Source organism: Benincasa hispida, chromosome 6 (assembly GCF_027475165.1).
Source record: "Benincasa hispida cultivar pf3 chromosome 6, pf3_genome.v1.1, whole genome shotgun sequence".
Classification (NCBI taxonomy): Eukaryota; Viridiplantae; Streptophyta; class Magnoliopsida; order Cucurbitales; family Cucurbitaceae; genus Benincasa; species Benincasa hispida.
The window spans coordinates 48139970-48156257 of NC_143483.1; the positions used below are offsets into that span (position 1 = coordinate 48139970).

Consider the following 16288-nt stretch of genomic DNA (forward strand, 5'->3'; position numbering starts at 1 on the left):
TATCTGTGTGTTTTAAACTAGGGTATGGATGCGAAAGTTTCAAAGCATAGTTCTTGTTTTTGAAATAAACGATGAACAATAAATTATGCTATCTAACTTGATAGGATTGACTCTCTAGAATCTTTGGCTTGAGCGCAACAATCGACTCTTCAAAGATATTTCGAAGCGCCCATGATCTCTTTTGGAAGATATCATTATTTCTACTTCTAATTGGTGCTTAAAATCTAATTTTCTTTTTGTAATTTTTATATTTCCACAAGTGCCTTGTATTGGTGAGCTCTTTTCTAGCTCTCCCTTTTTCCACTTCTGTTTTTAGGCCATCAATGAATTCTCATTTGGGTTGGGGCTATGATGAGGATGTTATGGGTGTGTCAACTTAGTTGAGATATTTTTGTGCACCTACTGATCCCTTTCTCCTCTTGTTTCTTGTAAAAAAAATAAAATAAAAAAAAAATAAAAAAAAGAAAGAAATGATGAACAATATGATAGAAAAAAATGGAGAAAAATAGTAAAAGAGAGGAAGTGATATGAAACTTCAGTTCATGAATTTCATTCCAATTAGGTCTTATATAGGCTCAAAATACACCATAAATAACAAACTAACCACCCAAAACAAATAGCACAAGACTAGCACAAAGAATAGCAACCCTAAAGACTAGCAACAAGAAACGAAATATAATCAATTCTATTTTAACACCCTCCCTTAAACTAAAACTATGCAATTTAGTATTTAGTTTAAAGTAGTAGAGGAAACCACCCTAAGTAAGCTTCGAAGCTTCACAAATGTTGTTAATTTGAGAGGCTTGGTTAAAATATCTGCCACTTGATCTTCACTTTTACAGTAGTTTAGATTGATAATTCCATCATTTGTAAGATCCCTCAAGTAATGGTATCTTACATCAATGTGTTTCCTTCGTCCATGCAAGACAGGATTCCTTGAGAGCTTGATTGTTGATGTGTCATCACAATGAATGATAGATGCTTCTTCTTACCTATAATGTAAATTCTCAAGAATGTTCCTCAACCAAATGGCTTGACATGCACATGATGTTGCTGCTACAAGTTCAGCTTCAGTGGTAGATAATGTGACAATTGGCTGTTTCTTAGAAGACCATGAGATAGCTCCTGAACACAACATGAAAACATACCCTGAAGTACTCTTTCTAACATTTAAATCTCCTACATAATCACTATCGCTAAACCAACAAGGTTTAGTTTTTCTCCTTTTTGATAAAGTATGCCAAGACTAAGAGTCCCTTTTAAGTAACTAAGATTCTTTTGGCAGCAAGGAGATGAAGCTCAGTTGGAGATTCCATAAACCTACTAATTAAATTCACAACATACATAATATTAGGCCTTGTAGCTATTAAGTACATCAAGCTTCCAACGATTTGCTTATAGAGAGTGTTGTTGACCTTCTTTCCTTCATGGTCCTTTGTGAGCTTCAAATAAGGTTCAACTAGAGTTATCACTGAGTTGCAATTCTTCATTGAAACTTGTCAAAGATCTCCAGTGCATATTTCTTCTGATTGATGAAAATTCCCACTACTGATTGTATTACCTCTGTAACGACCCGACTCTCTAGGACTTAAGTTAGGCCGTTACTAAAAGAAACATGCATGCATAGAGCTTAAAATGATACTCTTTTATGGTGAAATAAATACTAATTTGATAAGAGGAGTTCAAAAGTCCTTTATTAAATGCAAATGTTAAAACAACAATAGGGTACACATAAATTATAAAGGTTAATAAATAAGTATGAAAAACAATTATTAAAAGTAAGTTTTAAACATTAAAACTAAAAGCTTAGCAAAATATGAAAGGAAATCTAAGTCTTATGAGCGGAAGCATAAAAACTGGTCTCAGTGACTCGATCACGGATTCCGCTTGTCATTCATCGGCGCGTCCCTACTCTTACTTGAAACAACAACACGAGAAAGTATGAGTATAAAATACTCAGTAAGTAACCTCACCACTGGGGTCAGGCTAGGCATCTATGTCCTCTAGATACCTACCTCTGGTGAAATATATAAACTGCTCTAGTCCTCATGGGACACATATGCACATGAAACAAGAAGGAGACTGAGTCCTATCCTACTGTAGTTAAGTATGCCCACTATCTCTGATGAATCCTGCAGGAGACACAAACTGGTGAATCCCGAAGAAAACACAAACTGGTGAATCCCAAAGGAGACACAAACTGGGGAATCCCGAAGGAAACACAAACTGATGAATCCCGAAGGAAACACAAACTGGTGAATCCCGAAGGAAACACAAAATCTAATGGGCATCTAACTAATCAGTAAGGACATTTGCACAGTCTCAACATCATAATCATCACTGTACAAATCTATGACATACATATAAACCTCAACATCATGGCTCTACAATATACACATATACCTCAACATCATGGTTCTACAACATACATGTATACCTCAACATCATCAGATCAAATACAACCATGGAAACACATACCATCTCATACTAGAATTCAAGTGTCTATGTGCATAAATAAATAATTCGGATCTTCTAACATAACATACTTTAATCATGTTATACTATCAATCTTTCATGCTGTCATTCTGCCATAACCTTCATTTAACATGCTAGCATACATCTAATGCCTGGCCCGTGGGCAGTTTCAGTAGTAAGACTACTTACCTTGATATTAGGTTTAACAAAAAAGCAATTGAATCTTTGTGAACTTCTTGAATCCTTATTCAAGCCTAAACATAAACCAAGCTTTAAAATTAATAGTTAATGCCAAATTCCAAATACTCAAATATTACAAAATATTTCTAGATAACCTTACCTAAGGTGTGGTCTAATTCGAATTCACCTTCCAAACCTCCAATTTTAAGCCCAAATAATTAGCAAATCAAACTCTTCTTCATCTTGAATGAAATTCTTGAATCAACCCCCTAATCATAATTTGAAATTAGGCTTACATGATTAAAGCTTAAATCAAATACATAGTTCACTACCAATGTCTCAAATAAATTATCCATATGTAGCTTCGTCAAAAAATTCACTTCCAAATGACTTTACAAAAATTTCTCAACAACCAAAATTAATCTACAAGAGGGTCATCAAAGCATAAAACTTACCAAAACTCGCTAAAACAAACTCCAACTTCACTGAACAACACCTCAATACCTTCAAAACTTGAATTTAAAGTTGAAACACAATGGGTATCAACCAATTGATGCCAAGAGTAAATGAGTATTCAAGAATCAATCAAAAACAAACCCAAACGACAGAAATCTTACCCAAATTGATAGATCCAGTGACGGCAAAAGTGAATGACGCTTGAGCAGTGGTGGACGGAGGTCATGAAGAAGAAACTGACGCGGCGGCTTTGGGCGGCGTCGGATGGGCTCAGAACGTGAGGAAGAAAAAGGGGGTGGGGTTTGACTTTTTATAAAAATAATAATAATAATAATAATAATAAAAAAACTAAAAAAGGAAATAAATATAATTACATTTAATTCGTTTCCGTTTTATACTATTAAATTCCTTTCCGTTTCAAAAGAAAATTAATTTCTGCCATTAATTTCCAATTTGAATAATTTCACACCAACAATTAAATTCCCGCACTTACACTTGAAGTCCAAAATTCCAAAAATGCCCTCCAACTAATAACAATTACTAAAATTCTAAATAATAAAGTTATTGAAATTACATTATTACTAAAAAATGTGCGGGGTGTTACATTCTTCCCTCCTTAAAGAACTTTCATCCTCGAAAGTTCATTCTTGAAAAAACACTCTGGGGGTGTTACATTCTTCCCTCCTCAAAGAAATTTCGTCCTTGAAAGTTCATTCTTGAAAAAGCGCTGGGTACTGGACCTTCATCTCATCCTTCTCGCTCCCAGGTAGCCTCCTGGAACTGGTGATTCTGCCACAAGACTTTCACAAAAGCAATTTCCCGGCGGTGCAATGTTTTTACCTCTCTGGCGAGGATCTCTATAGGCTTCTCCTCGTAGCTCAAGTTGTCTGTTACATACTTCCTTAGCATCGAAACATGGAAGACATTATGAACTGAAGACAGTGCTGGGGGCACCGCCAAATGGTAAGCTACAGGGCCAACTCGTTCCAGGACCTGGAAAGGTCCAATGAATCTCGGACTCAACTTTCCCTTCCTGCCAAACCTCAGAATACCTTTCATGGGTGCCACTTTTAAGAACACTTTCACACCAGTCTCAAATTCCAGGTTCTTACGTCTTACATCAACATAGCTCTTCTATCTGTTCTGAGCTGTTTGCATACGAACCCTAATCTTCTGTATTGCCTCATTTGTGGTCTGCACCAATTCAGGTCCTAACAATTTCTTCTCTCCTACCTCATCCCAACACAGGGGACCTGCAACTCTTCCCATATAGGGCCTCAAATGGCAATGTGCCAGTGGCAGTCTAATAGCTATTATTATATGCGAATTCCATTAAATGCAAGTGAGAGTCCCAACTCCCTGAAAACTCTAGTGCACAAGTGCACAACATATCTTCCAATATCTGGTTCAGACGTTCTATTTAACCATCAGTCTATGGGTGAAAAATTGTACGAAAATCCAATCGAGTACCCAATGCTAACTGGAGACTCTTAAAAAAAACTAGATGCAAAACGAGGGTCATCGTTTGACATAGCTAAAACTAGTACCAAAAGAGGTGTAACAACCCCTTCCATATATAACTATGAAATTTAAGATGTTGAAAATCAGAAATACTTCTACATGTCTGAGCTGAGAACTGTGAAAACGACCATGAAGTTAAGAAATTCTTATATACTAAAAACATATATCTGAGCCTACCATGTCACAGGGAAAACTTCATATGTGTAGTGAAGAAACTGGCCATACTATATAATGCGTCATCTGAAGATACGTACCAGAAAAAATCTAGTCAACTGAAAATTGCTTCTACTCTAAAAGCGCCAACTGTGATGTCTACATGTCTGAGAATAACTCTGTCTAATTAAGTCTCACATTCATGAGAAACTCATCATGAGGCTCTATGCTGTCATGAGCTATAAAACTTGCTTGAGCCATCTTCATATTATTCTTTAGGCTTGAAACAATCACATATCATTACTTAGACCCCGCTGCGAACGAGCCCTAGGAGCTTGCTTCAATCCATACAAAGCCTTCTTCAAGCGATATACCTTTCTTGCATTACTCTATTGAACATATCCAAGAGGTTGATCTATGTAAACTTCTTCATTCAAGTTGCCATGCAGTAAGGCTGATTTCACGTCCATTTGAAGAATTTTACAATTGCTTTGTGCTGCCAATGCTAACACCATTTGAATCGTATCATATCTTGCAACTAGAGCGAAAACTTCATTGTAGTCAATGCTAATTTGTTGGTTGTACGCCTTTGCAACAAGATGAGCTTGTATTTGTCTACTTGGCCATCTTTATTCAGCTTTGTCTTGTAAACCCATTTAACACCAATGGAATTTTGCCCTCTAGGAAGTTCTGATAGATCTCAAGTGTTGTTTTTCTCAATTGACTTAATCTCTTCATCCATGGCCCGCTTCCATTTTATATCTTTGACAGCTTCTTCAAAATTAGTGGATCACATTTTGATAATAAAACATAATGGATAAATGCCTCATCAGAAAGATCATCACTAACCTCACAATCTTCCATCCATGTTGGTCTCCTTCTAACTCGTTGTGATCTTGAAGAACTTGCACATCCTGTTTGAGACTCAGTAGCCTTGAGCTCAACTGATTGTTGTACTGGATTTTCAAATTGAGGTGTCAAAGATTCATCACTGTCTTCAAAATTCATAGGTATTGTTTGTTGCTCTAGAGTATCTTCTATCTAATTTCAAGTGTTTAGTTCATTAAACATAACATCTTGGCTAATTACAATTTTACCTGTGATTGGATTGAACAATTTGTAAGCCTTTGATTGCTCACTAATGCCAAGAAAGACACATTTTTTACCTTTGTCTTCTAGCTTTCTTCTCTTCTCGTTAGGAATGTGTGCATATGCAATGCACCCGAACATTTTAAAGTGATCAATTGACACTTTAAAGTGATCAACTGATGGTTTACACCCATCCCAAGCTTCTTGAGGAGTCATGTTTTTCACCAAAAAAGTCAGACTTCGATTCAAAACATGAACACCCCAATTTACTACTTCTGGCCAGAATTTCTTTTGAACTCTCCCATTTGCAATCATACTTCGAACCATATTGAGGATAGTACGCTTTTTTCTTTCGGCAACACCATTTTGTTGAGGTGTGTAGGCTGCTGTCAACTGGTGCCGAATTCCATGCTGAGCACAAAAATTTACAAATTCTTGTGACATGTATTCTCCTCCATGATCCATTCGAAAGGTTTTGATTTTTCTCCCAATTTTATTTTCAACTACCGCTTTAAAGCTCTTGAAAATTGAGAATGCTTTAGACTTTTTCTACAAGAAATAAACCCAAGTTTTTCTGGAAAAATCGTCAATGAAAGAAATAAAATATTTTTTCTTCCCATTTGATACTGGGTTTAATGGGCCACATATGTCAGAATAAATCAACTCCAAGGATTCATGTGCTCTTCATGCTTTGCCTTTTGGAAAGCTCTCACGATGTTGTTTGCCAACAACACAATCTTCACATACTTTTTGGGAGGAAAAATTTGGGGAAGGCCAACCACCATTTGCTTTTGAGAAAAGACTTGCAAACCTTTAAAATTCAAGTGGACATATCACAAATGCCAAAGCTATGTGGGGTCTTGATCTATATTAGTCTTGAAACATAACTCCAAACCTTCTAGTTTGAGTGGGAACAACTTGTTCGAGGCCATTTCAACATGAGCTATCAATCCTCTTCTTGGATCATATATCTCACAGGTGCCTTCTTTGATAGTTGTGACATAACCCTTCTCTTGTAGCTGTCCAACACTCAGTAAATTGCTTCTCAAATCAGGAATATAAAACACATTTGATATGGTTTCAATATTGCCTTTTTTTTTTTATCTTAATTTGAATATTTCCTTTACCCACAACATTTACTTTAGAATTATCACCAAATGTCATAGTAGAATGATAACTTTTATTCAAATGAGAAAAGAGAGACTTGTTACCACACATATGATTGCTGCAACCAGTGTCTATATACCATATGTTAGTTCCAAGCTCCTCGTTGTGGTGGCACGTCATCAATAGAGTTTCTTGCTCCTTTTCCTCTATAAAATTGGATTGCTCTCCTTTTTCATGGTTGAAGTTGGTTGTGCATTCAGACTTGTAATGACCAAAATTATGGTAACGATAACATTGAATGTTGGACTTATCAAGTCTCGAGTTGTTGTTGGATGTTTGCTTGTGTGGATCATGTCCACCACCTCGTCCTCTTCCTTGCCACCTTCCATGACCTCGACCACGTCTTCTATTTGATCCTCTCCCTGCAGAGTTTTCACCATGAGTTGAAGTTTTCAGAGCTTGTTATTTGGTTGGACCTGTATTTGACGTCATTCTCTGCTCATGCACAAGTAAAGAACTTTGTAATTCATCAATTGATAATGTATCAATATCTTTTGATTCCTCAATTGAATAAACCACATATGCAAATTTAGAACCCATCGACCGAAGAATCTTCTCAACCACAGCTACATCTTCAATCTTCTCTCCATGGATACGCATCTTGTTTGCTCTAGCCAAGGTCCGTGAGAAATACCCATCCACGGACTCACCTTGCTTCATTTTAAGAATCTCAAACTCTTCACAAAGAGCTTGGAGTTGCTGTCTTTTCACCCTCATTGTGCCTTGATACTTTTTCTTCATGGAGTCCCAAATTTGCTTGCATGTATCCTTTTGCAAAATAATCTCCAAGATGGCACGATCAATGGCTTGGAATAAATAATTCTTTGCCTTGAGATCCTTCAATTTTTGTTCCTCTAGCTTCTTTTGGTCAGCTTCTGACAAGACAATTCCAGCAGCTAGTTCATTCACTCTTGCTTCAACAATGGTCCAGTACTATTTGGATCGTAAGAAATTCTCAATCAACATGCTCCAATGATCATAATGACCATCAAAGCGGGGAATTGCTGGTTGCACATAGTTGTCTGAGGCCATTGTCTATGCTTATTAACTATTGTAGAAGATAAAGGAATGAGAGTTGGTTTAATGGCTAAGAAAAAAGATGCCACAACCGGGCTCTGATACTACTGATAGAAAAAAGAATAGAGAGAACTAGTAAAAGAGAGGAAGTGATATGAAACTCCAGTTCATGAATTTCATTCCAATTAGGCCTTATATAGGCTCAAAGTACACCATAAATAACAAACTAACCACCCAAAACAAATAGCACAAGACTAGCACAAAGAATAGCAACCCTAAAGACTAACAACAAGAAAAATATAATCAATTCTATTTTTAACACAATAAATGACAAGAACTGGGTTTAATTAATATATAGTTAAGGAACTGAAACAAAATATTTGAAATTTGATAGAAACAATGGAAAACTTTGAAAAGTTATCATTTAATTGAAAATAGGTGTAAAAGTTTAGGCTCCGTTTGGTAACAATATGATTTTTGGTTTTTGTTTATGAAAATTAAGTCTATAAAATGCTATTTCTACCATCAACTTTCTTTCGTTGTTATCTACATTTTTACCAATGGTTTTAAACAATAAAATTTAAAAGCTACTTTTTTCTAATTTTTTAAATTTTGGCTTGATTTTTTAAACTATTGGTAAAAAATAGATAACAAACGAAGAAAATTAAGACTATAATCATCACTTTCCAACTATTGTTCTCTGTGTTTTGTTGTCTAAATTTTAGAAGTATTTTTAAAATCAAAACCAAAATTTGAAAACTAAAATAGTAGTTTTCAAAAACTTGGTTTCGTTTTTAGAAATTACCTAAAACTCTTTTTTTTTTTCTCCCATGTTGATGTTATGTGCATGCAAGCTGGACATTGTGTAATTGTTGGTCATGAAGAAGAATATGATTCAACCAACACAAAATCATAAACTTCAGAAAATTGTCAAAGTGAAGAGAAACCCCTGGAGAAAGGAAAAAGATTGGAGATAATTATCAAGAAGGTGCTTCGATTACACTCCACCAGAATAAATAGAAACCATTAGAAAAGGAACTGAATGCGAGCAAAGAAGAAGAAGCATCTTGCCAATGTTTAACTTGGGTCCATAAAATCTTACTCAACATCAACTTATCCAGTCATCTTTTTGTTTCATTTACACAATTCTGTTAGTATGGAAAAACCTTTTAAATCCATTCTTAGAGACTACAATTTTTCATTTTAAAAACTTAATGACCTAACATATCTATTATGTTGAATTATGAGTTTTTTCTTTTTTACCTCTAAAGTTTAATGCTTGAAGTTATTTACTTTATTATTTGATTTATTTTTCGATTTTTGGTTTTTATGTTTTTAATTTTAAGTTATTAAGTTTATGCTTTTAATATGCCTTTAATTTAATTTATCTTTTGTTCCTATAAAAGGGTGATGTCTCATATAAAATAAGTATCCTAATTCTATGTACCACATTTTGAGTATCATATTTTATGTATCACCAATTTTTTCTTATTTCAATAAGAATTTGAATTTCATTCTCATTTTCATTTCTCTTCTCTTTGTTTAACAAATATTGAAATATTGATTTGCTTTTGTAAATATTTAATTTTTCCATTAATTCCATTTTCTCACTAGTAGCATCGGAGCTACTTTGATTTTTCAATAGTGTTGGAGATACTTTGATTTTTTCAACATATTACATAAAGTTCGAGACTTAAAAAAGGATAATTTTTTATAAGTCTATAGTTAAGCAAGGCAACCATTCTACCAAAGGTTATAAGGTACGTATTCAATATGCATATATTCGATTAGAAGAAAGTAACCATTATAGATCAACAACTCCAAACGTTTGGAAAATTCAATCAATCCCATAATGCCAGAGCAAGAAATTGAATAAGAAAAGCAAGCCGGCTGAAAAAAGAAAACACCACGAAGAAGAGGAAGATGAATTTGTTCTCTTCTTTTTTTCCTTTTGGCATGTTTCTCGATGGGCATTTAATATATATATATATATCTAAACCTTTTCCTTTTATTTTTCCCTCTAATAAATTATATATATATCTAATCCTTTTATTCCATCACATCAATCTCAAATCTTTTCATCTCAATTCATCTTTATTTGCCAACATGAACGAAGTTCAATTGATATAGTACTTTTATTATCGATCTCGAAGTCAAACGGATATTCTGTCGATGTTTTTAAAAAGGATTGAAATTTTAAAACTAAAACTTCAAATAAGTCATTTTTGTCGATTACCAAAGAACAAGGAAGAAAAAGAAAAAAGAAATAGAGATGGAGGAGAAGAGGAGAGAAAGAATAGAGAAGACCGAGGAGCGGGTGACTCATCTTTGATTTCTCTTTCAGGTTCGTCAATATGGATCGAGCAGCTGGATCATCTTCCTCACATTTTAAATGGAGTTTTGATGTATTCTTAAGTTTTCGCGGAGAAGATACACGATCAAACTTCACGAGTCATCTTAATATGGCTTTGCGTCAAAGAGGAATCAATGTTTTTATAGATAACAAGCTTTCGAGAGGTGAAGAAATTTCTACATCACTTTTGGAAGCTATTGAAGAATCCAAGATCTCGATCGTTATAATCTCTGAAAATTATGCATCTTCGAGTTGGTGTTTGAATGAACTGGTGAAAATTATTATGTGCAACAAATTTGGTGGACATGTTGTTTTACCCGTTTTTTACAAAGTAGATCCATCTCAAGTAAGAAAACAAAGTGGAAGATTTGGAGAAGAATTTGCCAAACTTGAAGTTAGATTCTTCAACAAAATGCAAACATGGAGGGAGGCTCTAACTACTATTTCCCATATGTCTGGATGGGTTCTGGAAAAAGAGTATTTTTCCATATCCTTCTACTCTTTTGCTCTTCAATTTCTATTTTTAGTATTTTTTTTTTTATTTGATGAAGAGTATGCTGGTAAAGAGGAAAAATAAAAGAGATTTATATATATATATATATATATTCCCTTTGATAAGAATTTCATTTGTGCTTTTTTATTTTTGAAATTTATGTTGGTTTTTTTTTCTAATTTTTCATTTTATTAAGATCCCCTTGAGTTTCTAATTGAATTCTAAAAACAAAAACAAGTGTTTGAAAATTACTTTTTTTTTTTTTTGAGTTTTCAAAATTTGGTTTAGTTTTTTTACTAAAAAAAGAAAAAAAAGGATAACAAATCATAGAAACTTATGGATAAAAGTAATATTTATATGCTTAATTTTTAAAAACTAAAAACAAATAAAAAAAAAGTTATTAAAAGAAAAATTATTTCAAATGATAAAATTGTTGAAAATATTTACAAGATATAGAAAAATTTTAGAACTATCAATGATAGATGCTGATAAACATTGATAGACTTCTATCGGTGTTTATCAATGTCACTGATAGCGTCTATCACTAATAATTCTAAAATTTTGCTATATTTTATAAATATTTTGATTTATTTTTTTATACTTGAAAACAGACCTTAAATAAACCTTAGTTTTTTTGGGTTCAGAATGGAATTTTGCACTATTCGTTATGTCCTGTCTCCAGTCCCTTCTGATAGATATTGCTTGGTTTTAGGAATTATTGTGAGGAAACAAATGCGTGTTTCATGACAGTAACTCTTTTTAGTTTATGTTTTTTTTTTAAAAAAAAAAAAAAAAAAAAAAAAAAATTGGCAGTGATGAGGCTAGTTTGATTCAAAAAATTGTTCAAGAAGTCTGGAAGAAATTAAATCGTACAACGATGCAATTGCATGTAGCTAAATATCCAGTTGGAGTTGACATACAAATTATGAGTTTACTCTCACGTGTTATGTTTGATGGAATTACTATGGTCGGATTATATGGAATTGGAGGTATGGGTAAGACAACTTTGGCCAAAGCATTATACAATAGAATTGCTGATAACTTTGAAGGTTGGTGCTTTCTAGCAAATATTAGAGAAGCTTCAAATCAATATGGAGGCCTTGTTCAACTCCAGGAGAAGCTACTGTGTGAGGTGTTAATGGACGATTTAATCAAAGTTAGCAATATTCATAGAGGAATTAACATCATAAGAGATCGACTATGCTCAAAAAAGATTCTCGTGGTTCTTGATGATATAGATACGATTGAACAGTTACGAGTATTAGCAGGAGGACATGATTGGTTTGGAGCTGGAAGTAAAGTCATTGTGACAACAAGAAATAAACATTTACTTGCTATTCATGGATTTGATATAGTGAAAAGTGTCAATGGATTGAATAATGATGAAGCTCTTGAGCTTTTTAGTTGGCATGCTTTTAAGAATAGTCAACCCACAAGTGATTATTTAGAGCTTTCAAAACGTGCTGTGCATTATTGTAAAGGTCTTCCCTTGGCTCTTGAAGTGTTAGGTTCTTTCCTCTATTCAATTGATCAATCCAAGTTTGATCGTATATTGGACGAATATGAGAACTCCTACCTTGACAAAGACATCCGAGATCTTCTTCAAATAAGTTATGATGGACTCGAAGATGATGTAAAGGAAATTTTCCTTTATATTTCTTGTTGCTTTGTGGGAGAAGATATAGACATTGTTAAAATGAAGTTAGAAGCATGTGGTAATTTGTGTTTGGAAAAGGGAATTACAAAACTCATGAATCTATCACTTCTTAGCATTAACGAATTCAACAAGGTTGAAATGCATGACTTAATACAACAAATGGGTTCCACAATTGCTCTTACAGAGACTTCTAAATCTCGAAAAAGAAAACGATTATTGATCGATAGCGATGCTATGGACGTCTTAAACAGTAATGAGGTAAGAAATTTTGCAAAGACTTTATTTATGCTTATTTAATTACGAGAACAACTTAATGATATTGAAAAAAGCTTGTATTGAATTTATTATTTTTGAAATGTTTTGTTTTGTATCTTTATAGGAAGCAAGAGCAGTTAAAGCCATAAAGTTGGACTTTCGTAAACCCACTGAGCTGAACATTGATTCAAGAGCTTTTGAAAAAGTTAAAAATCTTGTACTACTCAAAGTTAACAATGCCACATCATCGGAAAGTACTCTCGACTTTCTGCCTAGTAGCTTAAGGTGGATTAGTTGGCCTAGGTTTCCTTTTCCATCTTTGCCTTCAAGCTACAAAATGGACAACCTCATTGAACTCAACTTGCCATATAGCTCCATCAAATATTTTGGGAAAGGATTTATGGTATTTATGTCAAATACTTTTATATATGTTGTTTTAATCTTAATGTTAGCTAAATTTGAGCTTGAACTGTATTTTTTATGTTTGGCAGAGTTGTGAATTACTGAAGCGTATTGATCTTAAAGATTCCAAGTTTTTGGAGGAAGTTCCTGATTTATCTTCTGCTAAAAACCTTATGGTGTTGAATCTTCTTGGGTGTACAAATTTAGTAAGGGTTCATGAGTCAGTTGGATCTCTTAGCAAACTTGTTGAATTAGAACTTTGTAGTCATGAGAGTGGCTTTAAGCAGTTTCCCAGCGTCCTAAGGTTGAAGTCCCTAACAAGTTTGGCGTTTGTAGGGTGCAACTTAGTTGAATGTTATCCTCATTTCAGTGAAGAAATGAAGTCTTTAAAGGACATAATTTTTGACGGCAGTACTGTAGCAGAGCTATCTCCAACAATTGGATATCTTACTGGGCTCAAAGATATTGTCATCTATTGCACACAAATCACAACTCTTCCAACTACAATTTATGGTTTAACCAATCTTACTTCTTTCATGATCAATACAACTAGTATCTCAACATTTCCTTCCTTATTTCCTTGTGCACATTCCTTATTTCCCAATCTAACCATGTTAAACCTCTCTGACAATAATTTAACCAATTTAGATTTCTTAGAAACAATTGCTCATGTTGCCCCTTCATTGAAAGAGTTGGACTTGTCTAGAAACGACTTTTTGAATCTACCCTCGTGTATTGTTAATTTTAAATCCTTGAGAATTCTTGATGTCACGGATTGTGAGTTACTCGAAGAAATTCCAAAGATACCAGAAGACATAACTTTTCTTAATGCTACTGGGTGCATATCATTGGTCGCATTTCCAGACAACTTAGTTGATTTCATATCTTCTGATTCGGTACCATCTCTCTTTCCCCTAACTTTTGTTTTTTTAACTTTTATATTTGTTAATATATAATTAAGTCATGGATTGTTAATTACTATTGCAATGGATAGCACTTTTAAGGTTAATAATTAATTGTATGATGACATCTTTTAAAATTGCAAATATAACAAAATCTTTCGTTGATAAACTCCAAGAGTTGTATCCAAAAATTTTTATATCTGCAAATTATTTTTACACACTCACTCTCATTGTACAGGAACATTGGAAACAAATCTTATTAATGAATTGCGATATTCCAAAATGGTTCAGTCACATCAACAAGAACAATCCCATTATATTTTCTTTGCGACTTTATCCAAGTCAAAAATTGAAAGTTGTTGCTCCTTGTGTTAAGTTCCAAGTTAATTATAGTGACCATAGATGGACGAAAGTTAAATGTAAACTATCCATCAACGACATTCAGGTCTGGAGTTCTGAAGAAGCAAAATCCGTTCTTGAACCAGGGGAAAGCTCGATATTACTCCAAATATTGCCGTACGAGTATATGTGGTTGATAGTACTTCATCCTGATATAGATTTTCACCCAACCTGGGATGATTTTATGGAGGGATCACCGGACTGTAATAGGAATAACGATGATGATTGCAACAATTCTACGACAAGTATTTGGAAGGAATTTAGGATGTCGTTTGAGGTTACTGACAAAAGGTTCTTTGAAGGTGAAATAAATTTAAGCATGTGTGGTGTTCATGTCGTTATTGAAGAATAATGATTATGTTAGATTATAACTGATGGTTTTGGAAATAAATGATTGATTCTGAGAGATGTTTGAAGTAGGAAAATCATGTGGAATAAATTTTGTGATTTTCCTTTTAGTTTATGTTGCTATTTGTTTTCTTGGTTGGTTCTGTAATTTACTCCTTTAGTAACCAAAATCAAGCATTATGAACTTAATTAAGGATTCTGTTCTATGTATTGTGTTTGAGTGTATTTATAGTGGAAAAATAGGCGCTGCATCAATTTTGTATTGGAGCTAACTCTCTTGTCTTCTCAAAATACGTATGAGAATTTTAATCAAATGTCGTTTAATTTGAATAAACTAACTTTTTTTTTTAGGGGAGTCGTCTAACCAAGAGTATATACTAACTTTGATTTTGAGATTGATAGTACACCACTATGCCAGTTAAAGTATGCTCATATTTGGTTACAAGATTGATGATATAATTCTTAGTTCAATATTTTAATTAATTGATATAACGTCAAAGTTTCGGGTTTGAATTTTTTTATTCTTTTTCTTTTTTGTCGTCGTCTAGCACGTATTATTTAGTACACAAGTAATGTTAGACACACAAAACATATTTCTTGCTTTCTTGTTTTCCTAGTTATTGATTTGATTCCCATGTCACTTTTAGGTGATGTGCCCCGTATGTATTGTGAATTGATATTGTCAGCTCCACAAGGGAGAGGATTTAGGCTATGTTGAATATCAAGGTGTTGTTTGCCCATGGAGTTGAAATTAGAAGGCTCTTTCCTTTGAAGCCATTTTTACGCTTGGATTGTCGACATAAAGATCATCTGATTATGATACCAAACTATTGGACAAAAGTAAATAAAATCTTGCTTATCTTATTTATTAATCAGAAGGCCTTTATATAGGCATTTACACAGTGGCAAGCAAGATAACAAATTAACAACATTTATAACAACTCTTTAACTAATCTTTAAGCCTAATACTCCCCCTCAACTCTTTAACTAATCTTTAAGCCTAATACTCCCCCTCAAGATGGCTGAGTTATATCAATGACTCCCATCTTGGATACCAATGGAAAAAATGAGGAAGTTGGTAAGGCTTTGGTAAACACATCAGCTAGCTGCAAATGAGACTTGATTTGGAGTAGTTTGACAGCACCACAGATAATATGATCACGAATGAAATGACAATCAATTTCTATGAGTTTCGTCCGCTCATGAAAGACTGAATTTTCAGCAATATGGAAAGCAACTTCATTATCACGGTATATTAAGGAAGGATGATCAATAGGCACTGAAAGATTCGTGGGAAGTTGAGTAATCCACAAGCTATCAATGCTCGATATTCAGCCTCTACAGAAGATTTAAAAACGGTGGATTGCTTTTTAACCTTCCAACTGATAATAGACTCACATAAGAATAAACAAAAACCAGAT

General features: G+C 33.8%; 1 protein-coding gene and 1 long non-coding RNA gene across 3 annotated transcripts; both read left to right on the forward strand.

The window, feature by feature from the left end:
- The first annotated feature begins 328 nt into the window (after positions 1-328).
- On the forward strand, positions 329-9320 carry LOC150035722 (uncharacterized). Its single transcript, XR_016530074.1, has 2 exons — positions 329-2302; positions 8913-9320. It is a non-coding gene; the product is annotated as an uncharacterized LOC150035722 (long non-coding RNA).
- A 950-nt stretch (positions 9321-10270) lies between these two features.
- LOC150035723 (TMV resistance protein N-like) lies at positions 10271-14904 on the forward strand. 2 transcript variants are annotated; one of them, XM_090314539.1, is made up of 5 exons: positions 10271-10888; positions 11718-12819; positions 12941-13219; positions 13308-14114; positions 14566-14904. In XM_090314539.1, the coding sequence occupies exons 1-5, from the start codon at positions 10413-10415 to the stop codon at positions 14869-14871; spliced, it is 2970 nt and encodes a 989-aa protein (XP_090170665.1). In that variant the 5' UTR covers positions 10271-10412; the 3' UTR covers positions 14872-14904. The 2 variants fall into 2 exon arrangements, with proteins under 2 accessions (XP_090170665.1, XP_090170664.1); XM_090314538.1 differs by having other exon boundaries at positions 14359-14902.
- The last annotated feature ends 1384 nt before the right edge of the window (positions 14905-16288 follow it).

Bases quoted from the DNA above. Each gene is read 5' to 3' on its own strand.
- LOC150035723 (XM_090314538.1), top strand. From the start codon at position 10,413: ATGGATCGAGCAGCTGGATCATCTTCCTCACATTTTAAATGGAGTTTT. The intron at 10,889-11,717 runs GTATTTTTCCAT...AAAAATTGGCAG, and splicing joins GGATGGGTTCTGGAAAAAGA to TGATGAGGCTAGTTTGATTC. The intron at 13,220-13,307 runs GTATTTATGTCA...TATGTTTGGCAG, and splicing joins ATTTTGGGAAAGGATTTATG to AGTTGTGAATTACTGAAGCG.